The 27,143-nt window shown below is 35.8% G+C and overlaps 1 protein-coding gene across 2 annotated transcripts in view; it reads left to right on the top strand.

Annotated features, from left to right (window-relative positions):
* GALNT13 (polypeptide N-acetylgalactosaminyltransferase 13) overlaps window positions 1–27,143 on the top strand; it is a 565,045-nt gene that overhangs the window by 94,785 nt on the left and 443,117 nt on the right. For both annotated transcript variants that reach the window (XM_027590905.2, XM_027590904.2), the window contains exon 3: window positions 949–1,194. In XM_027590905.2, coding sequence (XP_027446706.1) covers window positions 1,053–1,194 — 142 coding nt within the window. In that variant the 5' untranslated portion in view covers window positions 949–1,052. The remainder of the gene's footprint in view (window positions 1–948; window positions 1,195–27,143) is intronic.

The raw sequence follows: 27,143 nt of genomic DNA on the forward strand, positions 1-27,143 counted from the left end.
CATTCTAAAATATACATTTGTGGTGGATACTTTCTGTGCAGACCAGATAGGGTTTTTAAGGCTAAGTAACTGATGACTTATTTCATGTAATGGTCCTTTTTGAGAATTTGAGAATTTTTGTTAGTTTGTTTTATATGTTAATATTAATAATTATCTTTTCTTCAAGATGCTTTACAAACATTGTTGTGGTTTGTCCTTATTGCAAATCTTTAGGTTTGGCATTGTTTTTCTCATTTTATAGATGAGGAAATAGAGGCTTGAAAGGGTTCCACAGAGGGGTGCATGGGTGGCACAGTCGGTTAAGTGTACGACTCTTGGTTTTGGCTCAGGTCATGATCTCAGGGTGGTGAGATCGAGCCCTGCAACCAGCTCTGTGCTCAGTATGGAGTCTGCTTGAGATTCTTTCTCCCTCTCCCTCTGCCCCTCCTATATGTGCTCTCTCTCTCAAATAAGTAAATAAATCTTTAAAAAATTTTTTTAAAGGATCCCACAGGTAAGAGGTGAATAGACACAGGCCTGTCTGTGTATAAAGGCCAGTTCTTAACTACTATAATATATTGTATCCCAGGATGATTTCTATTTCAGCAGTTTTGGCTCCTCAAAAGTGCTGAATCAGGGTAAATTCAGGGCTGCTCTGTTTGACGACCTGGTGCTCTGCAGAATATCATGATAGGGCTTTTTAAGAAAAGAATACAACCTGAAGAAATCAAATAGTTGTCAAGTTGCCAGCAGACTAGTGACAGATCTAGGATTAGCTGTTAGAATTTTAGCCACCTGGCTTGCTTACAGTTTTCATTTATTTAGGCTTTTCATTCTTAATTCGAAGGCTGAGTGCTGATATATATATATGGAAACATTAAATAAATCATATACTTCATGTTATAGCTCCTTTATGCAAAACAAACTATACAATAATGAAATTTTCTTTTCCTTCTTTTTTTGATACAGTGGGATCCATCCTGCTTTTATCTTGGTGTTCACCCCTGTGGCTTGGATTTATCACAGTAGCATCTGTCTTCGATCTATGTGTTAACTAGAAATCAAGGGAAGACATGAGGAGGTTTGTTTACTGCAAGGTGGTTCTAGCCACTTCACTGATGTGGGTGCTTGTTGATGTCTTCTTACTCCTGTACTTCAGTGAATGTAACAAATGTGATGACAAGAAGGAGAGATCCCTGCTACCTGCACTCAGGGGTAAGTGCTTATGAAGCAAATGTTGCTTTTATAGAGATGAGAGTTGTGGTGACTCTTGACAAAACGTGAAACTTTGAAATAGGGATTTTTTAAGCTATTGAGTTAGAAGAGCATTTTGGCAGATCTACTAATGTACATTTTTTTTAAAGATTTTATTTATTTGAGAGAGAGAGAGAGAGAGAGAGCGCGCGCACGAGATCCAAGAGGGTCAGAGGGAGAAGCAGACTCCCTGCTGAGCAGGGAGCCCGATGCGGGATTCAATCCCGGGACTCCAGGATCATGACCTGAGCCGAAGGCAGTCGCTTAACCAACTGAGCCACCCAGGCGCCCACTAATGTACATTTAACCATGGGAAAGCTACTTTACTTGCTTTGCCTCAGGGGTCTTGTTGGAAGAAATGAGAAGAGTTAGCCTCTAAGGTACCTTCCAATTCTAATAATTCCAGTGTTCTGTGACTGTATGGAAAGAACAATTTAGTGAACATTCAAGTGGGACAGAATTTAAAATTTAGGCTTCCAGAAGCAACAGCTCTTGGAGGCTAAGCACACAACATAAAAGGGAAAAGCTACTAAAGTGAGGTGGTGGGGACTATAGCAAAATGTAAGGACACATGACACCCCTACAGACTTCCAAAAACAATAAATGAACAAACAAACAACTTTTTAAACAAAATACATATTGATGGGCAGATTCAATCTGTGGGCAACAGATCGTTGCCCCATAATTTGAAGTGCATGATAAAGTCACTTTAACTCAGTATTTCCTTCTTTAGGGACCAATTTCAATGATGACATAAGAAACATAATGATTTTTATAAGTGGTGATTTATTAAGTCAAGTGATATGGATTCATTTTTTGCAGTTATTCCAAATAATTTTCTCTATACTTTTTGTTGACTTGTAGATTTATTAAAATATTTCCATAATATTCCTAGTATAGTAGTGCTTCTAACGTATATAGGATGCTTGAAATTAGTTTTATTATCATTGAGATAAACATTGTTTTTCTTGAAATCTAATTTACACTAATTCTCTGCTTAGCAAACGTTTTCTTTATAAATATGATAAAAGGTAAGCTTTGAGTCCCATTTGGAATGTTTGTACCTTTTAGAAAAGTGAATCTAAATTACTGACTTGAGTTTTGCATTTGCTTAATGGATGTAGTCAGCTTTTAATGTTAGATATTTTTGAGGTTATTTACTAATCAAAATATGTGAACAAACAGAATTTTATTGATACTATTTGGTTATATGAGGCTTAGGAAAAACAGAAGAGTATTTCCAAAAATTAGTTTTTGTTAAAAGAGTATTTTGAACCTTTTTTCACTTTAGATTGCAGTAATGCTCTTGCTTAATTGGAGAAATTCTGACTATCTTCCCCTTTTTCAAAGTGAGTTTCTCTCACTGTAATTTTTGGCTAACACAAAAAATTGAGAGAAAGTACTTTGGAAGTGACTGAGCCTAGGCTCATTTATAAACTACCCATTTAGGTAGTTTATATGCATATTTTATGCCTTTATACTAGAATTATTCAAAGAGGAGAACTTTATGAGTCTATCAGTTTTTGATAAATGAACATGGGGATTGATACGCTGATCTTTGGTTAATATCCCAGAAAAACTCCTCCTTCTCTGCCTCTTTGTTAAATCAGTTGAGCTACTGCTTGACTGAAAATTTGTTTTGATGGATCTCATCAGTTTGGAATGATCACTTTGTCATTTGTTGAATAGAGACATTTAGATTGGTCACAAAAAAATGTCATAATCTGATTCAGCAAAACTATGACAGCTTATTCTGCGAGTACCAAAAAAGTACAGCTTTGCTGATTTAAGTCCTTAATGCTCAGTCTTAAATCTCAAAATGTGAAATTTAATGATGCAAGGCAAAAGTAGTAATTTTTCCTCATACTTAAGTTGTAAAATTAAACTATATTCTCCTTATTTTTAAGGCTTATTTAATGTTGTACATTAATATTTCTCTTGAATATATGGAAATAGACTTTAGGGTTTTAAGTTTATTTTCTATTTTTACTTCTTATTTTAGAATCTTTATTTAGGAATTGTGCCATATATTTAAAATGATATTTTATTTATAGGCAGACAGTACTGTGCAAACTGTACTTGACTAAATATTTCATGTTCTGCACATGCTAAAAACAGGCTTTTTGACTTAAATTTGATCCTTCTGAACTTTTGTGTCCCCATTTTTAAAAAAAAAGGGTTTGGACTTGGTGGTTTCTCAGATCCCTTTTAGTAATAAATTTTAAACAATTTTAAGTGCCCACTGTTAGCATACACTGTGAGTTAATTTTTGAGACATGTTTGTTCATTTATTTATCAATTCATCAATTATTTAAGGGCCTATTGGATCAACACTTTGTACACCTTAAACTTACATAGTGTTCTATGTCAACTGTATCTCGAAAAAGAAAAGAAAGGAAAGGAAAAGAACATAGCCAAGTGATGGACAAAGGAAAGGAAGGTACTAGAATTTTTATGAAATAACAGAGATTATAGGATACTTCTGAATGAGAAAAATGCAGAGCTCTTCTAAGATTCAAGTAATTAAGACTATAGTATTGGTACAAGGGGTCACAATGAGTAGCCAAATTGCCTAATGGAATAGCATAGAGACTCTAGAAGTAGACTTACACTAAGTGTTTGGACATTCAAAATATGACAGGAACACCACAGATCAATGGGGGAGAGAAGGGCTCTTTAATAAATGGATCTGAAAATAAGATGATCATCCATGTGGAAAACATGAAATTGGATGCCTAACTCATGTCATAAACCAAGATAAACTTTGGATTTATTAATGTCAACAATAAAACTAAAACTTTTAGTGAAAAAAATTTAGGCATTTATAAGACCTTGAATTAAGGAAAAATTCTAAAACACTACACAAAAAACATTGACCATAAAAGAAAATATAGATAAATTTGACTATTTGACTATATTAAAATTGAGAAAGTTGTTTCATTAAAATATACCTTAAAAGAGAAGTTACAAACTGTAGATGTTAAAAGAGCATGCAACTGAGAAATTATTAAGTGTATACACACACACACACACACACACACACACACACACACACAAACACATCCCCTACACATACATATGGAGATATATATCACACACATGCACATATACACACACACTATTATTAATAAGAAAAGTACAAATAACCCAATAGGAAAAAATGGGTGACAGGCATGAATAGACACTTCTTAGAAAAGAAAATACATATAGCAACAAAAACTTATGAAGAAATATTTAACATCAGTTGTGATCAGGGAAACACAGACCAAGGCTATAATGATATATTTATATCCATTCAACTGGCAAAAATTAAATTGGCTGATAATACCAATTGCTAGAAGTGATGCATCTCCACATTTTTTCAAAGATTTATTTATTTATTTATTTATATTTTTGAGAGAGAGAGTGTGAGCAGGGTGGGGGAGGGGCAGAGGGAAAGGGAGAGAGAATCCCAAGTAGAGGATCAATGATCCAGAGATCACAACCTGCGCTGAAACCAAGAGTCAGTCGCTTAACCGACTAAGCCACCCAGGCACCCCCATCTCCACATTTTTATAATAACTTTAGATAAGAGTTCATTAATGATTTCTGAAATCTGAACATTCATATATAACCCATCACTCATAGTCATACACTCAGGATTTCTTCCACATAGACAAATATTTCATAGTACTACTGTTCATAAAAATAAAAGCTAAAAATAACCCATAGATCTATCAGTGGGGAAGCTGATGAATGAATTGCGATATATCAAGATAAGAGAATAGTATATATTAGTTAAAATGAATGAATTTTAATAATATAATAGTAAGCTATATCCCTCAAAGATGATAAATAACATGATATAGTTTGAAAAGCTAAAACTAAAATTTAAAAGTATATATTTTAAGAATATGTAGAGATGCAACAAGACTCTATAAAGCAAGCAAGATTAATTATGATAATGGGATTTAGGATGTTTATTTTCATGTGTTGGGTGAGACAGGTACATGAGATGGGGATGAACATTTTGACTGAATATGGGGCATTAGGAGTGTCCTCGATTTGTTTTTCTCGTGGGTTTGATGTGTCTATTACATTATATTACATGGATAACTAAACGAATAAGAGCCACTGAATGGATTTAAAAGAGCAGACATGATCACATTTGTGTTATGAAAAGATCACTATGGATTCAGTATGGAGAATGGATTGGAGAAGAGTTGGTCTCTTTAGGGAGGTTGGGTATGAAGCTCTGGTAGTGTCCCATGAATTCTGTGTAGGCAATGATGCCTACTTATGGCAGAGGAATGGTGGTGAGGTGTGATGGAAGTGGGAAAAATGAGGTATTTTGGTGTGAGGAAATGGGAAAAATGAGCCAGGTACATGACTGGCTCTGGCAGGTGTAGGATATGGGAGTGTCAAGAAAGAGTCTTGAGTTTCTTGAGGGCATTATTTGGTTCAATTTCCTGAGAGGGGAAAAACGTAGGAGGAGATGAGTTGAGGGTGGACATTGAGTTTATTTTAGACATGTTGAATTTTAGACACCTGTTAGGCAACTGAAGGGAATTTTTCAGTAGGAAGTTGGCTACATTATTAAACTCCAAGTATCAAACTTAAAAACCGTCACTTCTGTGGAAACTTTTTTTCTAAAATGGATTGCATTTTTTCTCTTCTTTATTGAAGAATGAAGCATATGGAAAATAATTGAATCTTTGTTACTGAGTCAGCATTATCATATTCACACATCAATTATTGAATGATGCTGTTTAAAAAAAGATTATTTCAGACACTTTATGGGAACACGTAGAACTGTTCCAATATTAAATACAGACATGTAAATCCTTTTTCTTTTCCTCTTTTCTAAAGGATTGCTTTTTGGTAACGTAAGTACTTGTTAGGGGAGCATGTTACCTTTTTCATGCCACTCTGGGGTCACCTAGAATTAAAATGCACTGAAGGATAACTGGTATGGAATACTCACTAGTGGTACTCCCAAGCTGGAAGAATTAGATATTTGAGAGTAGAGGTATTTAAAAAGACCAGTGCTGCTGTAGTCCATCTAGAAACTTTGGGACAAATTTGAGGTTGTGTGGTGGGTTTGCATGAGCACTCTGCCGTAGTGGATCCTACTCTTGGCTGACCCACTAAGGGCCTATGTCCGAGGGCAAGTTAATTAATCTTTCTGGGCCTTGGTTGCCATCTGCAAAATGAAATGAATATGAGTCATGATTTTAAAAATCCAGGTCTTCAAATGAATGATTATATGTTTCTAGCTATTTTTTTCAATGAAACTATGACAAGTAAACTCTTTTACTATCTAACTTTTGGTCAGTCCATAAATAATATGTGGTCTGAGATGAGAAGTAGTGTTATGGAAGTAATATGGTAGAAGGATTTTACTTAGAAACTCCAAAGGTGGGACACCTGTGTGATTCAGTTGGTTCAGTGTTGGACTCTTGATTTCGGCTCAGGTCATGATATCAGGGTCATGAGATCAAGCCCCGTGTCAGGCTCCACATTCAGCGGGGAGTCTGCTCAAAATTCTCTCTCTTTCCCTCTCCCTCTGCTCCTCCCCCCTATCTAAAATAAATAAATCTTTAAAAGAAAAAGAGAAACCCCAGAGGGCTTCCTATCATCACAGAGAACAGAAAGGGTATAAATTTATGATATTCAAGACAGGAAGGAACCTACCTTTCTTTACCTGATCCTGAGTCTTGAGCATATTGCACATACTTAGGGAATAAAATGAAATTTACTTTAAAAAAGAGGGGATATCTAAGAAAGAATTGTTGCTTGTATGTAAACAGAGATAAGTACATAGCCAGTAATGATCACAATAACTAATTATAGGCGTTAACTATTCTAAATTATTTCCAAATGTTAACTCATTATTTTTTTTACCAAAAAATCTGTGAAGTAAGCATTCCTCTTTTACATATGAAGAAACTGGGGCAGAGTGAGTGTATGGGAAAAACACTCCTGTGTTTTCCTTTACTCATACATTCTATACCACTAATACCAGATGTGTGGGCTCTTTCTCCACACCAAGCAATTGTCTGTATCAGCTGAGTGTCCTGCAATTCTGATACTATCTACTGGGTGTTAACATCAAATCTCACAAGATAAGGGCTCAGTCCCGTAGGACTGCTCCCCCTTCAGATACCAATTGCAAGTCCCAGATTGTTACCTGTACTTCTGATCCACAGGCTATCAATTGGGGTTTCCATGACCCCCTCTTTAAGTTTGATGATTTTCTAGAATGTCTCACAGAAATCAGAGAAATGGCTACTTACATTTAGCAGTTTATTATAAAAATATGATAAAGGACATGAACGAAGAACAAGATGAAGAGATACATAGGGTAAATTCAGAAGGGTCCCAAAGGAAGGAGCTTCTGTCCCCATTGGAGTTGGGTGTACCACCTCCTGTCAGGTAGATGTTTACAAACCCAGAAGCTCTCTGAACCACATACTTGGATTTTTATGGAGGCCACATCACATAGAAATGATCAGTCATTAATTTAATCTCCAGCCCCTCGCCCCTTCACAGATGATAGGAGTGAGGCTGAAAGTTCCAAGCTTGTAATCATGGCTTGGTCTTTCTGGTGACAGCCAGGAGTCATTTAGGAGCCCACCAAGAGTGCCTCATTAGAACAAAAGATACTTCTTTTTTTCATATTTTATTTTTTAATTTAAATACAAGTTAGTTAGCATATAGCATAGTATTGGTTTCAGGACTAAAATTTAGTGATTCATCACTTACATATAACACCCAGTGCTCATCCCAACAAGTGCCCTCCTTAATACCCATCACCGATTTAGCCCGTCCCCCACCCCTCCTCCCGTCCAGCAACCCTCCCTTACAAAAGACACTTCTATCACACAGAAAATTGCAAGGGATTTAGGAGCTCTGTGTAAAAGACCAAATATTAGAACAAAAGCTGCTCCCAGTGGTCTTATCACTTAGGAAATTACAAGGGTTAGAGATGCTCTCTGCCAGGAACTGGAGGGAAATATATATATATATATATATATATATATATATTTCATTTTTTTCCATAGTGAGTTTAATGCCAGAATTTTCACAATCAATAGAATAGGATTTGATTAATAAGGTGTTGGTTATTAACACTTTTATTAAATAAAGGACTATGTTATCAGTAAATGTCAGTTTTCTACTAGAGTTCAAGCACCATGCTTTCATTTGGATGCCAGGATGGAATACATAATTCAGAAAACTTGAAATGACTGTTTTGTCTTCACTCAGAGGCACTATGGACCCTGCCAGATCTCCCTGGCTAGTAGGATGTATAAATTCCAGTCAGGAAAATATTTCCTAGGGATCCTCTGATTTCAGATCATTTATAGAGCAGTATCACATTATCTGGCATTTTAAGGTTTTACAAAGTTACTGTTAACCACTTGTGTTCCTTAAGACCTTCTCACTGCAGCTCTGAATTGGGGGAAATCAATAAAATGAATGGAATTGCTGACCAGTAACCCCAATTTGATACTTTCATGTTTCCCTTCATCCTGCCTGGGAGAATAACTGTTTTTTTTTTTTTTTTTCTTCATAAATCCAAGGACACAGGTAGCCTTGTTCTCTTGGAATCTTGACAATGGACTATTGCATCAGTGCTTTCTTTTATTTCTTTCTAGATGATCTCCTCATAACATTAACACCAAGCCATGCAATCGTTTATTAAACAGTGAATGTTTGTTGATTTTGTTTAATTAATCTTTGGTGCTTCAGAGAAGAATTCCTGTGTGCAGGTGTGAGGGAAAACTGAAAACTGGTGAAGTCAAGTGTAAAACTAACACCAAATTTTCCTTATGTCTTTTTAAAAAAAAACTATGGTTTCATCTTTTGGGAGCAGGGTAGATGAGTGTGACTGATTTAAATGCATTGTTGGTATTGGAATTGCCCTTAATAAATTATGATGACTGCTGGAACTTTCAGGCAATAATATTTATTGTCATATAAAAAGTAGGGCATGTAGACAGAGTTTGAATGGATAACATATATTTACCAGATAATTTTCTTTTTTTTTAAAGATTTTATTTATTTATTTGACAGAGAGAGAGAGACAGCGAGAGAGGGGACACAAACAGGGGGAGTGGGAGAAGGAGAAGCAGGCTTCCCGCGGAGCAGGGAGCCCAATGCGGGGCTCCATCCCAGGACCCTGGGATCATGACTTGAGCCGAAGGCAGACGCTTAACAACTGAGCCAGCCAGGCACGCATACCAGATAATTTTCAATCAAATTTATAAATAGTGTTCAAAACTCTATGGGCCTAATAAAATTTGCTTTGGCCTTGAATGCTTTATCCACAAGTCACTCTGATCCCTCTGCTGGTCCACATAGACATGTTAATGTTAGGAATGAAAATGAATTGTTATAATGAGCAATTATTAAGTTTACTGTGTCAGGTATTTTGTATATATTCTTTTGATTAATTCCCAACATAGCATTGAGGACACATGGTATTATTATCCTCATTTTCATATGTGAAACTGAGACCTAAAATAGTTAATTAAATTCCCTGCGGTTGCAAAACTGGTAAGAGGGAAGAAAGGACTCACGACCTGGTTTGTCAGACTTCTGAACCCAGACTTTCAATCATATTCTGTGCCCTTGAATTAGGTGCGCCTTGACTCCGTTTAGGCAAAACAATCACCACATTTATATGCTAGTTTATGAAATATTTACACAAATAGAGATATTTCTGGAGTACATAGAAGGAGGTGGTCACTGACCTTGGGTAAAAAATATCTTATTTAATATACTTAAGAGAAAAGTATTCTAGCAGGCTCGCCTTGCCTTACTTCAGACTTTATAGCAGTTTTGCATTTATTGAATCTCTACAGGATATTAATTTATGTTGCAATTTTCCTCAGCAGTTCTCTCTGGGGCTGAGCCTCTGAAGTCTTAGCAAGAGTAGTTAAAAGTCATGAACAGCAGTGAAACATTATTTTTTTTTCAAAGCTTAATAGGACCCATTGGTACAATTCTTTCATCCATTTATTCAATAGAAGTACTGGGCTAGGTATTCTGAAATATACAGAATTTAAACAAATAGAGCATTTGCCTTCAAGAGCCACAGCCTGGTGGAGGTACGACATGTACATACACGATGTATACATAAATAACTGCATTACACAATAGGAAGTAGTAGCTTTTGTGAGAGGGATACCAAAGGAACTAGTAGGAGAGGGCTTGAAGAACATAAATTATATGGACATGTGAAAATTGGGAGGGGGTGAATACAGGAGGAAATAAAATGCCTGAAGAAAGCTATTGCCTTTTTCAAAGTGAGGATTAGAAGGAGAACAGTGAATTGGTTGATTGAAGCAGAATCAGACATAGAGGGGATTTCTAGATTTTAGGTTGAAAGTGGGGATAGAGACAGATTTTAAAGGACTTTGAGTGCTGGAGAAGAAAAAAAAATCTAACTTTGTTCTCTAGGAAATGGGGAACCACTGAAGGTTTCTGGAAAAGGAAAGGTGTGTTGATCATCATCTGAAGTTTAGAAGGAGAACGTAATGCTCTGAGTTACATATGCAACACAATAGCACAAACACATTTTTATGTTTATATAAAGTCTCAGACATTGATGTTTTATTCATTAATTAAAACTACTTGAATTTCCTGGTAAGTAAATAGAATATTAAGTCATTTAAATTGTTCACTTCGCAAATTAGTTGGAACAACAACATTTTCCATTTGCAAATTCAGATGTTGTTTTAGAAAGTCTACTACTCAAAATCTTTACTAATTTAGTATTAAATAAACTGAGACAATTCTTTCAGCAAACATTGGAATGCTTGATTTGCATCAGAGGTGGGGATAGGAAGATAAAGAAGCCAATCTTATTTTCATGTTTAGAAAGGGAGAAAGGAATTCAGAATTGTATGAATGAAATGTCAGCATATCAATGCTGTACTGTCAGGAGGAGAGGGAATATATGACAAAAGAAAAAAATTCAATAAGACATTATCTGTCTTTTGAGGGCAAGATCTAATTTTCACTTCCCTAAAGACTTGAGTTGATTGAGTAGAGGGTGGTGGGCAAAACTATTTACCAAATAGTCCACCAACAAAATGGGAATGGACAAATTTTATTTTGAACCACTGGAAACCATTGTTGCTGAAGGGCTATATTGCAGCAGAGACAACTGACTATGTAGAATTTTTATCGGTTTTGTCCTCTTCTCTCCTTAACACTTAAACATCGCCTGGCTCATAGTGGGTGCTGTATGAATAATTATTGAATGAATGCATGACCTGTCTGATACTTTCCAAGGGTTCTTATGATTACAGAATGTGCAGTTTGAGTGGATGATTAAGAAATATGAAATAACTCAATTATCATGGCAAAATTATTATTTATTGTTTTTGTTGTTTACATACATAGTCCAAATTATTTCTTTTAGCCTTCATTGGTGCATATGATATGGTTTACAACCCAAATTGACACATTTATAGCCAGGGGACTGTCTTTTTTTCCTTCAGAATTTGTCTTGTGTTACACTGTATATATTGTCCCTGTGATGCAGGGACATATAAGATCACTGCATGTTGACATGTGGCATTTCTCTAGATGGAGCAGGTGTATCATGTGGGATATGTGGAATGAATCAATGCATAGAGGACACAGAGGAATGTTTATAGATGTTAGATTAAGGAATTTTGAAAAAAAAAGACGTAGGTATGTGGTAAATTTAATTCATCTGTAAAAAAAAGGGAAATTGGAGATGATGGAAAACTGATATAAGAAAGTAATATTGGAAAGCTCTAACAATGAAAAATCCAATCAAAAAGGAAAATTACTGAGAATAAGGTAATGTAATTGTGGAACAGGACCTGTGGTTAGTCAATAAGTAAGGCTATGTGTAAATACTGCTTTGGGAATGATTGAGGAGAGTATTTGGTTAAAGAACATTTTTTTAAATCAATTTTATTGAGGTATAATGCTCAACTTTAAGTGTACAGTTTGATTAGTTTTGACAAATGAATCCCAGCGTTCAACCCCATAATCAGATACGTCCCCCCAAAATGTTTCCTTATACCCCTGTGCAGTCAGTTTCCTCCACTCTAGTTAAAGACAACAACTGAGGGGCGCCTGGGTGGCTCAGTCATTAAGCATCTGCCTTTGGCTCAGGTCATGATCCCAGGGTCCTGGGATTGAGCCCCACATGGGATGCCTGGGTGGCTCAGTCGGTTAGGCTTCTGCCTTCCACTCAGGTCATGATCCCAGGGTTCTGGGATCAAACCCCATGTCGGGCTCCCTGCTTAGCAGAGAGCCTGCTTCTTCCTCTCCGTCTGCCTGCTTCTCTGCCTACTTGTGCTTTCTCTCTATCTCTCTGTCAAATAAATAAATAAAATCTTTAAAAAGAAAAAAGACAACAACTGATCTGGTTTTGTGACTATTGGTTAGTTTTTCTTATTCTAGAAAATCTGATGAGTGGAAACGTACAGTATGAACTCCTCTGTATCTGGGCTACTTTTGCTCAGCATAGGGTTTTGAGATTAATCTATGCTATTGAGTATATCAGTGGTTATTGCTGAGAAGCATCCTATCACTTATTGTACATACTACAGTTTGTTTACGCTTTCACCTGATGATGGACATTTGGGTTTGTTCCATGGCTGTTATACATAAAGCTGCTGCATTTGTACAAGAATCCTTGTATGGACATATGTTTTCACAACTCTTAGGTAATATCAAGGAGAGGTAGTGCTGAGCCATATGCTAAGTGTGTTTTAATTTGGTAAAATAATGCCAGTTTGTTTTTTCAGGTTGTTAAACTATTTGCTCTTCCCATGAGTGACATAAGAGAAGTCTGGTTTCTCTACATCCTGGCCGACACTTCATAGCCAGGGCTTTAAATTTTAGCTACTTTAGTAAACTTGTGATAATAGCTCATTTGATTTAATTTGCATGTCCTGGTAACTAGTGGTATTGAGTAACTTCTCTCTCTCTCTTTTTTTTTTGCCAGTCTTCTTTTATGAAGTATCTGTCAAATTCTTTTGCCAATTTTGTAATTGTTTGTGGCTTGATTTTTAAAAATTTTTTAAAATGGTGTCTTTCAAAGAACAGGGATTTTTAATTTTGATGAAGTCCAGTGTATCGTTTTTATTTCTTTTATTGTTCTTTTGGTGTCCTAAGAAATCTTTGCCTAACCCAAGGCCATGATGACTTTTTTTTAATCTGTGTATTTTTTTCCCAGAAGATTTATGGTTTTAGCCTTTAAGCTTTGACTTAATTTTTGTGTACGGTGTGAGAAGAGTCAAGATTACTTTTTTCCTAAAATAAAAACCCAGCTGTTCCAGAAACATTTGTTTCTTGAAGATAAAAAAGGCATGGATTTTAGAAATAAGCATGGTATTTTCATGTAATATTCCTCAGTATATACCCATACATTTTCCTATTTTTAGAAGATTTTATTTAATTATTTGAGAGAGAGCAAGCATGTGTGTGTGTGTGTGTGTGTGTGTGTGTGTGTGTGTGAGAGAGAGAGAGAGAGAGAGAGAGAGAGAGAGAGAGAGGATGAACAGGGGAAGGGACAGAGGCAGAGGGAAAAAGAAGCAGACTCCCTGCTGAGCAGGGAGCCTGATGCGGGGTTGAGCCCAAGATCCTGGGGTCATGACCTGAGCTGAAGGCAGACACTTAACCAACTGAGCCACCCAGGGGCCCCTATTTCTTATATGAATGATTTGATTACAAACATTTGAGTTTACTTTCTTGCATATTATATGTAAGTGATGTAAATTTTGTTATATAACTTGAAAAGTACCCAAATGTTACTAACCAAATCTTCTTTAGACATTTTGATTTGAAGGCAAATGAAAATCTAACATAAAACTATGTTTAAAAAAAACGTACTATTCTTTTTCTTCCTTTCCTCCCTTTCCTCCCTCCCTCCCTCCCTCCCTCCCTCCCTTCCTCCCTCCCTCCCTCCCTTCCTTCCTCCCTCCCTCCCTCCCTCCCTTCCTTCCTTCCTTCCTTCCTTCAAGATTCCATTCATTCATTTGACAGGGAGAGCACAAGCAGGGGAGCATCAGGCAGAGGGAGCATCAGGTTCCCCGCTGAGCAGGGAGCCCGATGCGGGACTAAGACCCAGGACCCTGGGATCATGACCTGAGCTGAAGGCAGATGCTTAACCGACTGAGCCACCCAAATGCTCTAGTACTATTTTTTCAAATAATAAAATTAATAAGTATTTATTGTAGAAGAAATTTAAAATACAAATAAAAATAAAGAAGAAAAATAACCAGGAATTTCACCCAGAAATTGTCATCTTAAAATAAAATATAATATTTTAACTTTTTTGATAGCATGAGCATTTTGTACTGCATGAAATATTTATTCAAAACATGATTTTAATGGCTGCATATTTTATCACATGTATATACTATAATTTTCATAATTAACTACTTTTTATTAATTTTTGTAGATTATTTCTAATTTTTTTTTTTTACCACAGAATAATGTTATAAAACATTTTTAGGAAGTTTGAAAATATTGGAATTGTTGCTGATTACATTCTTAAGCTAAATTCTTGGTTATGGGATTTACTTTTTTAAAGTTGTACATACTTTTAAAAGGCTCTTCATATTTATATCTTTGTATCTTTGGTAAATACCCAGTAGTGCTATTGCTGGGTCATAGAGTAGCTCTATTTTCAACTTTTTGAGGAACATCCATACTGTTTTCCAGAGTGGCTGCACCAGCTTGCATTCCCACCAACAGTGTAGGAGGGTTGCCCTTTCTCCGCAACCTCGCCAACATCTGTCGTTTCCTGACTTGTTAATTTTAGCCATTCTGACTTGTGTGGGGTGGTATCTCACTGAGGTTTTGATTTGTATTTTCCTGATGCCAAGTGATGTTGAGCATTTTTTCATGTGTCTGTTGGCCATTTGGATGTCTTCTTTGCAGAGATGTTTGTTCATGTCTTCTGTCCATTTCTTGATTGGATTATTTGTTCTTTTTTTTTTAAGATTTTATTTATTTATTTGACAGACACTTAGAGAGAGAGGACAGATAGGCAGAGCGGTAGGCAGAGGGTGAGGGAGAAGCAGGCTCCCCATTGAGCAAGGAGCCCGATGCGGGGCTTGATCCCAGGAACCTGGGATCATGGCCTGAGCTGAAGGCAGCCACTTAACCAACTGAACCACCCAGGTGTCCCAGGATTATTTGTTCTTTGGCTGTTGGGTTTGATAAGCTCTTTATAGATTTTGGATACTAGCCCTTTATCTGATACTAGCCCTTTATCTGATATGTCATTTGCAAATATCTTCTCCCATTCTGTTGGTTGTCTTTTGGTTTTTTCAACTGTTTCTTTTGCTGTGCAAAAGCTTTTTTGATGAAGTCCTAATAGTTCATTTTTGCCCTTGCTTCCCTTGCCTTTGGAGACATGTCTAGCACGAAGTTACTGCAGCCGAGGTTGTAGAGGTTGTTGCCTGTGTTCTCCTCTAGGATTTTGGTGGATTCCTGTCTCATATTGAGGGCTTTCATCCATTTTGAGTCTATTTTTGTGTGTGGTGTAAGGAAATGGTCCAGTTTCATTCTTTGGCATGTGGCTGTCCAATTTCCCCAGTGCCATTTGTTGAAGAGATTTTTTTTCCATTGGATGTTCTTTCCTGCCTTGTCGATTAGTTGACCATAGAATTGAGGGTCCATTTCTGGGTTTTCTATTCTGTTCCATTGATCTATGTGTCTGTTTTTGTGCTAATGATCCGAAGGGGCACCTGCACCCTAATGTTTATAGTAGCAATGTCCACAATAGCCAAACTATGGAAAGAGCCCCGTTGTCCATCAACAAATGAATGGATAAAGAAGATGTGGTATATATATATATACAATGGAATATTATGCCAGCCATCAAAAAATGAAATCTTGCCATTTGCAATGACATGGATAGAACTAGAGGGTATTATGCTAAGCAAAATAAGTCAATCAGAGAAAGACAATTATTATATGATATCACTGATACATGGAATCTAAGAAACAAATCAGAGGATCATAGGGGAAGAGAGGAAAAAATAAAACAAGAAGAAACCAGAGAGGGAGACAAACCATAAGAGACTCTTAATTAGGAAACAAACTGAGGGTTGCTGGAGGGGATGGGGGTGGAGGGATGGAGTAACTGGGTGATGGACATTGGGGAGGGTATGTGTTGTAATGAGTACTGGTATTATATAAGACTGATGAATCACAGGCCTGTACCTCTGAAACCAATAACACATTATATGTTAATTAATTGAATTTGAATAAAAATGTTAAAAAATAAATAAAAGGCTCTAATGACTTCCTGGAAAGACTTATAATCTTCACACCTCATCATCAGTGTATGAGACTATTTATCTCACCAAAATATTTATAATTTTAATTAGAGTACTTTCTTTTTTTAAAGATATATTTATTTATTTGAGAGAGAGAAAAAGAGAAAGCAGGGAGGTTGGGCAGAGGAAGAGGGAAAGAGAGAATATCTTGAGCAGACCCCTGCAGAACATGGAGCCCAATGGATGCAGAGCTCCATTCCATGACCCTGAGATCATGACCTGAGCTGAAATGAAAAGTTGGACAAAACCGACTGAGCCACCCATGTGCCCCTAATTAGGGTACTATCTAATAACAATTTTTTTAAGTTTTCACCTTTTATTGTACTTACATTTAAATTTTACCATTAAATACTGAGTATAAATATGCTAGGTACAGATTTTTGAAATAAAAAAAGATAAATGGATGGTTGGCTTAAAAATGTGATGTATTAGTCCCCACTGTAGATATGTTCAACAATGACAAAATCTACCTGGGGGTAAAATTCTGCCTCTATACTATGACACATTTAGTGGTACAAGTAAACTCCATGGAGACAGGAAGGAAAACGTAAAACTTTGGGCTGCAGTTGGAGGAAAAACCTGTTTAGGAATGAATGGAGAGGTCCTTATAATCCCCAGTTCTTTTAGTTTTTCTGCTTTTAAACTTTTTTTTTTTAATTGAATAATTTGATCTATATGTATTTTATTTTTGTGTAGGAATGAGGATGTATTATTTTCAGTAATTACTTGTAGCATATGTATCTTTCCTCTCATTACTGATTTGTAATGTTAAAATGAACATGTGGAAAAATCTTTGTGTTTACCAAGGTCTTTATATCTGCCTATTCATTTGATTCCATTGATCTGTCTTCTAAATCATATCCCAGACCTAAACTATTTTGATTATTTAACTTTATATTACCTGATGAAACATTTGGCAAATTTGTAGACTGTTTTAGTGTGGAGAATGAGAACACTGCAGTTCTAATCTTGGCTTTGCTACTCAGTGTGTTCCCCATATCATTCTATCTTGATCTGTGAAATGAGAAACTTGGTGCAGACCTATTCTTTTTCTATATTTAAGAATTATATTTTTTTCATGATAACAAATGGGAAATATTATGTTATCACTGAATCTTGCCACATTTAAATATAAAAAGTTCTGATAAATAAAATCAGGCTGTGAAAATGTACAGAATATGCAACTAAAAACTATATTTGGCATTACTATAAGCAGTATCCTTTATTTTTTTTGTTTTATATTTTTTGGAAATACATTCAGGTGTGTTTTCTTACAGTCTGTCATACTGATTCCATTAGGTTGGTACAATGAGTGGGGATATTGGACATAAAATATTATAATGGCAAGAACATTGGTGCTATGGTTGTAAGATCTGGATTTCATTGTGGTTCTGTACTTAACCAGAAGTGTGACCCAGATAGAATTTCACTTCTCTCTTTTAAGGATTAAATAGATATACTAAAAAAATTTCTTTAAGGATGATAAAAGGCTCTACAGAAGGGCATTAGTGCACAATATTTACTTGAAGTTAATAGCTCTAAAAACACAACCTTCTTCCTTTAGGTAAAAACACTTTTCAAATATTGTTATTATTACCAATCACTTAAATATAATATATGATTCTTTCTCTGGAAGATTAATTCTTCTTTCAAGTTACAGTAATGCATAATATTTATTTAAAAAGTGTTTTTTCAATGTAGAAAAATATAAGAAAGGATATAAAAAACACTTAAACGCCAACCACAGATAGACTATTTTAATTAAAGTTTTGGTTTATTTCTTTATATTTCTAATAGGGATTCTACTTTATTTTATTTCATATATTCTGCTTTAATTTTCTCAGTTTATATTTTGCACGTTTATCTGCCTCATCAAATATTCCTTAAAACAATTTTGTTGGCTGTACATTATTCTAATACATCATAATTTATTTAAACATTTCTGTCTTTTATTTTTTTATTTTTTTATTTTTAAAGATTTTATTTATTTATTTGACAGAGAGAGACACAGCGAGAGAGGGAACACAAGCAGGAGGTGTGGGAGGGGGAGAAGCAGGCTCCTGCAGAGCAGGGAGCCCGATGCGGGGCTCGATCCCAGGACTCTGGGAACACGACCCGAGCGGAAGGCAGCCGCTTAACCGACTGAGCCACCCAGGCGCCCCTAAACATTTCTGTCTTTTAAAAGGGGAAAAATTAAAAATCTTTCTTTATTAGTTCCTCATTTATAACTGTCCTTATTTTTTGCTGCCAGATAGTATGGTTCTTTTGTAGTTTTCTCTCCTTTAATCTATGAATTGTAATTTATTTCATTATTAATGTGCCTATTCTGAGCATGCCTAAGTCTACCTATTATTTATTATATGAGCTGTGAACTAGATCTCAAAAGATTAGATTCCAGGAGGTGAGAAATTGTTCATGGGGAAATTGGCACTCTTGCTGAACTAGAAGGACTGTGTGCATTAACATCTTCAGCATCATAAGAGCTACCACCTATTGTCTCCTTTATGCCAAGCCTTACACTATAAGCACACCCTGTGCCATATCATTAAGTCTTCAGATATCTCTATGGAGAAGTTAAGAGAGAATTATCTTGACAGATTTTTTTTTTTTTTTTTTTTGTACCCAGTGTCTTTGAATTAACTCTCTTAAATACAGACCACACCAGGCAGGTTTTTTCTACCATGACTTCACCAAAAATGCTTTTATGAAGGCCACTATATGAAGTCGCCATCTTGCTAAATCCAAATGCCAAATCGCAACCTTTACCTTACTTGACTATGAATAACATTTGAAACAGTTAATCATTTCTACTTCCTTGTAATACTTCTGTTCTTGTCTTAAAGGCTGTTACACTCTCCTGATTTTTTACTCACTGACTGCTCCTTCTCAGTCTCCTTTACAAGCTCTTTCTCTTCACCTTACCTGGGAATGTTGAGGTAGCCCAGGAGATGGGATTTGATTTATCTGTTTTTTATCTATGCTTACTCCTTTAGCCATCTCATCTAATCTGAACTCTTTGCTTTATAGGCCGTCTTATAATTTTACAACTTCCAAATTTATATATCCATCACACACTTTTCACCTACATTTTAGACATTTGTGACCAAGGCTTACTTGATATAGTCTGTTGGATTCTAAGCGATATCCCAGACTTAACTGAGTCTAAAACTGAACTTTTGATCCTCCACCAAAAACTTCCCTACCTGTAGTCTTCTCTCTCAGTTTTTAGCAGCCCCAGCACTCCAGTTGCTTAAGCCAAAAATCTTAATCATCCATAACTTTTCTTTCCACCACATTCCATTGTAGCAGATCCTATTTATTCTTCCTTCAAATGTATTCAGAATTCAAACACTTCTCACCAATTCACTGGTTTCCCTGCTTCTATCCTTGCTCAGCTATAATCTATTCTCAGCAGACCAGCTTCTTTTAAAACCTGAATCAGATCATGCCATTCTTATGCCCAAACTACTTCATTGGCTCTCTGTCGTTCAGAGTAAAAGTGAAAGTTCTCAAATGGCCTAACCGAGTTCTATAACACCTGCACTGAAGTCACCACCAACCTCAAGTCCTGTTAATCTCCTCTACTTCATTCTACTCCAGTCACCCTGGTTTTTTTGCTGTTCTTGGAACATGTCACCTCAGGGCCTTTGCAATTACTGACTCTTCTGTCTGTCATGTTCTTTCTCTAGGTGTCCTTATGTCTTATTTTTCTCCCTCACTTTTTTTGGGATATTTCCTCAAATATAACTGATAGAGTGTGGCCTCCATGGCATTTACTATTTGAAAATATAAATTGTTCCTTTTCCCTGCACTCCTTATCTTTCTTTTCTGTTTTGTTTTACCCTACTGCATTTTCTAACACCTGAAATATTATATATTTTTCTTATTTACATTATTTTCTTTTATTTTCTCCCTCCCTGCTGACAACAATAATATCAGTCTATGTAGTTTACTGCTATGATTCTGGTGCCTATGAGTGCCTGGCACATCAGATGGGTGAATGAGGTAAAGAATACTGAGTAATTACTTGCTTTATGCTATCATGATAAAAGGATCTATAGAGCAAAAATTAAACTTTTGTTCCAAAAATAAATTACCACTGGAGAGAATCATTTCAAGACTCTAACTAGAAATCTTTACAGAACATAAATAATATATAAACATGATCAATATATAAAGAAAGCATGAAGTTTTCAAATATGTTCTCCACAGCTGAAAGCGTAATGCTTTTTTTACATAACTTTATAATATTAATAAAAACGTGTGCATTATTATTATCACATGTACTTTTTTTCATATTTCATACAAATTGGTAGAATATTTCTACCAAATTGGTGTTATGGGTTGAGTAGTGTCTGAAAAAATTCATAACTTCCTAGAATCACTGAATGAGACCTTATTTGGAAATTGGATCTTTGCTGATGTTGTTAGTTAAGAGATCATACTGGATTAGGTTGGATCCTCAGTGCAATGACTGGTGTCCTCAAAAGAGAAAGAGTGACAAGAGAGAGATGCACATTTCATGAAAATGAAAAGAAGACCATGTGAAATTGGAGGCAGAGACTGGAATTATGCTGCCACAGGCCAAGCAGTACCTTCCAGGAGCTGGAACAGGCAAGGAAGGGTTCTTCCCTAAAGCCTTTGAAAGGAGCATGGCACTGCTGACAACCTGATTTTGGACTTCTAGCCTCCAGAACTGTGAGAGAATAAATTTCTGTTCTTTTAAGCCACAGAATTTGTGGTAATTTGTTATGGCAGCCCTAGGAAACACATACAACTAACTATTAATAGCCATTTAAAAAAATATTCCACAGTCATAAAAGTACAGGAAGAGGGAAGACATGACTTGTCTCAAATCACAAAGTAGTTCAGTCAGGATACTGAGGATGATATTAGGAAATCTTCATCAAGATTAAAGGCGCTACCACAAATACACTTCACCAATCTTTCTAACTTCAATATCAGGATAAAAATAAAATATTTTAGAGTTCTATGAAGTATGAATATATAGTTCAGAAAGTCATCTATACTAGAAAAAAAGTTAGGAAATATTGAGAATATACAGACTTTTATCAACTTATATAAGCAGACTTCTGGAAGATCATTTATGTTATACAATTTGAAGTTCTCACTTCTCATGACCAAAGGAGCTACAAGTGAACTGGAAGCTATGTCATAGTATGTGCATGTAACTCTTTATAGTAAGTACACAGGGTAAAACTTAGTAGTATGGATCACTCAGGGTGATCTGTGAAATGGCCTTATTGATAGAACTCATATAACTTTTTAGACTTGGTATGTGTATGACAAAGAGAAAATGATGTAAAGATAGTTACTGAGTTTTAAAGCTCATAATAGTCTTAGAAACCATCTAGCCTATTTTCAAATTTCTCAAAATTTTCAATGACATAGAATACATTTTTCAAATAAAATCTTATATAAATATAATTTATCAATCAATAAAATAAAATATAAGACTCTTATGTGTAAAGGAAGGGCTAGTGGTCCATACCCTTCTTTGTTGTGGTGGTGATTGTTGTTAAAGGAAATGGAGATCCAAGAAAGTGAATCAGTTATCAAAGGTAGACTAATACTAGAGGACAAGCTAAATCTGTTGAGAGCCTTAAGGATTCCAACCTAGTGCCCTATTCAGGAATTAGTCACCTTGAAAGGGCCTATACAGTTTGCAACCTTGCTTTTGCCCTCATGAGTTTTATAATATTTCTTCCTGAATTGTATCAGTATCATTATATCTGCTGTACCCAATATCATTAAAAGTTACTGGTGTTGGGCGCCTGGGTGGCTCAGTTGGTTGGGCGACTGCCTTCGGCTCGGGTCATGATCCTGGAGTCCCGGGATCGAGTCCCGCATCGGGCTCCCTGCTCAGCAGGGAGTCTGCTTCTCCCTCTGACCCTCTTCCCTCTCGTGCTCTCTCTCTCTCTCTCATTCTCTTTCTCTCAAATAAATAAATAAAATCTTAAAAAAATATATTTAAAAAAAAAAGTTACTGGTGTTTACCAAAAATTACCCAAAATCCATGAATATACTATTTTTGATGTGCTCTAATGGAATATATTTTGTAGTTCAGTTACTAGAAATTCACCTAAGATTTCTGCAATCCTAAACTGAAGGTAACCCTTTTTTCCTCTCAATCTACATAATACCTTATCTAAACTTCCATTATAATCTCTCTATTTTTAGGCTATTTGTGTGCATTTTTGTTGTTCTAACTAAGGGCACTTTGTATTTAGGATTAAGATCCTTCTGTGACTCAGGAAACCATCTGCCAGAGTGTCTTTCATAGAGCAGGTATAGGACCAACATTTGGTGAATAAATAAACTTTGATCTAGTTTGGCTACCCTTTTCTACTTTTACTTTATAGTGGTTCTTTGAAGATCTTAAGTTGTCTGGGCTATTCTCATGCCCACCAAGTGGACTGAAATGAGCATGGCTAGATATAGATGATCTTATCACTTGACATATAATGTCTGGAAGAGTCTGTCGATGGCTGTTATGAACCTTGTCTGTCCTCAATAGATATTTGTTGAATGAACATTTATAATAGGTCTGCATTTCAAAGCTGAAGACTAATTCAATGTTGCCAATGATTTATAGATTTTACTTTGACTAGTTCCTGAAATTATCTTTGGCTTGTGCTTTTTTCTTTGAACTATTTCTGCCTTGATGTTCTTCTCCTTCTAATCTATTCCACACACTGATGGCAGATAAATCTTCCTGAAACACTACTTTGATGCTGTTACTTGCCTGCTCAGTGTCCTTCAATAACTTCCTACTAATGGCAGTTCAAAGTCATAACTCCTTACTCTGGCACTAGAGGTTGTCTATAGTCTGACCACTGCACAAAATTCCAGTCTTAGCTTTAAATGCGTTACAAAATATTTAGTGTATGGTGGTTAAAACATGGATCTTAGTGTGAAAAAGATCTGCATTTTAATTCTAAATCTGTCATTTCCTAAAGATGTGACCTTGTACAATTCATTTGCCATTATGAGCCTCAGCTTCTTCATTTTGAAAATGGGAATGATGACTGCATTACTTTTATTCCTTCCTTCAGTATATGTCTGATGGGTGCCTACCATGTGCTAGGCACTTCTCTGGGTACTGGGATAAATCAGTTAACAGAATAGACAAAATTATCATGGAGCTTGCATGCTAGTGAGGAGAGTAGACAATAAATAGAATAAATGAATAAGAAACCTATATTCTAGAAGGTAGAGTACTATGAAAAAAATGTAGGTGAGTATCAAGAATTGGGAGGAGGTCTTGGTGAAGAGGAAGGATGGAAATCGGTCTTGGAACAACTGAGGTATTCTTCCTCCCTTGCTTTCCAGAAATCATAGAGCTCCCAGAAAAATTCAGAATTTTGAGATAAAACTGATTCAAGCTTTCTATTACTTGTTTTGTCAGAAGGTCCTAGGAAATTGTAGTTATGTGTAAGGAAAAGAAGTTGGTTTTGACAGTTTAATATTCCTAGGCCTTTATAATGTAAAATAACCTAGATGAAGAAGTGGATTTTTTTCTTACATGATGAATGAGAGACATTCAGAGTTCTTGATTAGTATATTGTATGGGTATCACCTTTGGAAAAGATAATATTTTATGCCATTCTATGCTTTGCATATGACTGTCATTGTTTTCCTTTTGTCTGTCTATAAATGCATAAATCAGGTAAGGGAAATGGAGAATTTGGGCAATGTATTTATTCTGAATTTAAATTCAAGGCAATATACATCTTCATGACATTATTGGTTTTCTTCTGATTATAACCCTGTCATGGCATTCCTTGGCAGTAGACTAAAACCCAAATTCTTATTGAATGCCTTGAAGTCTGTGAATCATTGGTTAACACTGGATGCATATCAGATTCACTGGAGGGCTGAAAAACCAGTGCTTGTGTTTGAACACCATTTCCCCTCTCTCTGCTGATATAATTGGTCTCTCAATGGACCCCAGGCATTGGTGCTTTCTAAAATTCCTCAGATGTTTTAAGATGCAACCTGGCCAGAGAACCATTGATTTAAGTGATCTAGCCCTGCCTTTGTCTCCATAACTTACCTTTCTCTGGTCACAGGCCTTGTTTCCATTCCTCCATATTGCAAATTGTACACTTATCTCAGGTTCTTTGCGTTTTCTACTTAAAATGCTTTCTCCCAGATGCATTCATTTAACATTTTAACAAATACTTATCGATCACCTCCTCACCCTACTATGGATAAAACTGAAATAAAATAAAATAAAATAAATCCCTCTTAGCCTGGCTACTGGCTTCTTTTCATTAATGGATTCAATTTAAATATTAGATTCTGGCACACTTTCCCTATTTCAGCTGAAATAGCTACTCCTCAGCTCTTCTCTATGTCCTTACCCTTCCCTGTTTTAATTTCATGGCCCTTATCTTATTATGTATTCTGGATTTGTCTTTTCTATTGTTTCTCCCACCTATAGAACTATGATGATGAAAATTTTGAGTTTCATTCAAAATGTCATTCTCAGTGCCTAGAATAGTATTCTATAGTTTTGGAACATAGTAGATACTCAATAATTAATTAATTAATCAACACTCCAATGTAAAGAATATGGGCTCTGCTGTTACTAAACAGAATCTCATTTACCATGAAGCTATTGGAGCATAAGCTTTAGGATCCCATATGATCAGGAACCATTTTCAATTTTGTATTTTTTGTAACAAGATCCCCCCCAAATAATAAGTTTCAGGCCTCATAAAACATGGATGTCTCCTATACCTAAACTAAATTTTCTTCTAAGCTAATCAGGTATTAATTTATCAGAAGAATATTTGTATTGCTTTAGTTAAATAAGTAAAATAATTTTGTTGTGAAGAACAGGCTGTGTTGGAATCATGTGAGCTGAGTGAGTAAAACATTTGGAATTAATAATAAATGTTTGAGAAAAAGCTTGTTTTGGAAAACAAGAGGAATTCATTTTAGCTTTTATTGCAGAAACAGATTTTTCTGTCAATCTTCTGCATTGGGCCATTTACAATAAGTTACATAATAAATACATTTATTTCCATACTATTAAGTAATTAATTGCTGCAGAACATTTGATGTTTACATTTTTAAGAACATTTTTGATAAAAAATGAATAACATGAAAATATATGATTGGCAATCTTCAATGCTTGATTGAAAGTGGTATGAAGTTAGACTTTTAAAAAAAATATTATTGATTTGAAAGTACATTTAAAATAAATTAGATCCATCCATGTTGCACAGACCTATACCTCTGAAACAAATAATACATTATATGTTAAAAAAAAAAAGAAGATAGTAGGAAGGGATAAATGAAGGGGGGGAAATCGGAGGGGGAGACGAACCATGAGATATTGTGGACTCTGAGAAACAAACTGAGGGTTCTAGAGGGGAGGGGGGTGGGGGGATGGGTTAGCCTGGCGATGGGTATTAAAGAGGGCACGTACTGAATGGAGCACTGGGTGTTATATGCAAACAACGAATCATGGAACACTACATCAAAAAAAGAATAAATTAATTAAAAAAATAGGGGTGCCTGAGTGGCTCAGTTGTCAAGCGTCTGCTTTCAGCTCAAGTCATGGTCCCAGGGTCCTGGGATCGAGCTGTGCATCCGGCTCCCTGCTCAGCGGGAAGCCTGCTTCTCCCTCTCCCACTCCCCCTGCTTGTGTTCCCTCTCTCGCTGCGTCTCTCTCTGTTAAATAAATAAAATCTTAATAAAATAAAATAAAATAAATTAGAATAAAATTTTGAAATAATTCCATCTCAATAATAATTTTAAGGACCTATTCTTCTAAGAATTGAGGTCATGATAGCCTTAATTAAATTAACCATTTATGGGGGTGCCTGGATGACTCAGTCATTAAGTGTTTGCCTTTGGCTCAGGTCATGGCCCCAGGCTCCTGGGATGGAGCCCGGGATCCGGCTTCCTGCTCCGCGGGAAGCCTGCTTCTCCCTCTCCCACTCCCTCTGCTTGTGTTCCCTCTGTCTCTGTGTCTCTCTCTGTCAAATAAATAAAATCTTTAAAAAAATAAAAGAAAAATTAACCATTTATGTTTAAGTTCTTTTAAACATTGCTCTTGTCAATTTAAGGGGTGTTTTTCTTTGAGAAAGCCTTGGAAACAAGTAATGTGTTTGAAATGAAATCTCAGAGTAGTAAGCTGTTATTCAACACCTTCATAATTTGACTTAAATATTCCTTTCCAGCTATTGCTTCCCCAAGGAAAGAGTGCTACTGGTTGTTCTTCAAAATACGGATGATTCTTTCCTGCCTTGTAGATTTGCTCATGCTATTTTGTATCTCTAAACTCACCTCACTTTGCAAATTGTGGCCTTTAACACCAATAGCATTGGCATTACAATCCTTGGAGCATTGTAGAAAAATGCAGAATTATAGGTCCCACCCAAATCAACGGAATCAGAATTTCTGTATTAATGAGATTCCCAAGTTATTCATATGCACACTAAAAATGTAGAAGTAGGTCCAATTTTTGAGATTCTTTTTTTTTTTAAGATATTATTTATTTATTTGACAGAAAGAGACATAGGGAGAGAAACACAAGCAGGGGGAGTG

The sequence above is a fragment of the Zalophus californianus genome, chromosome 3 (assembly GCF_009762305.2).
Source record: "Zalophus californianus isolate mZalCal1 chromosome 3, mZalCal1.pri.v2, whole genome shotgun sequence".
Lineage (NCBI taxonomy): Eukaryota > Metazoa > Chordata > Mammalia > Carnivora > Otariidae > Zalophus > Zalophus californianus.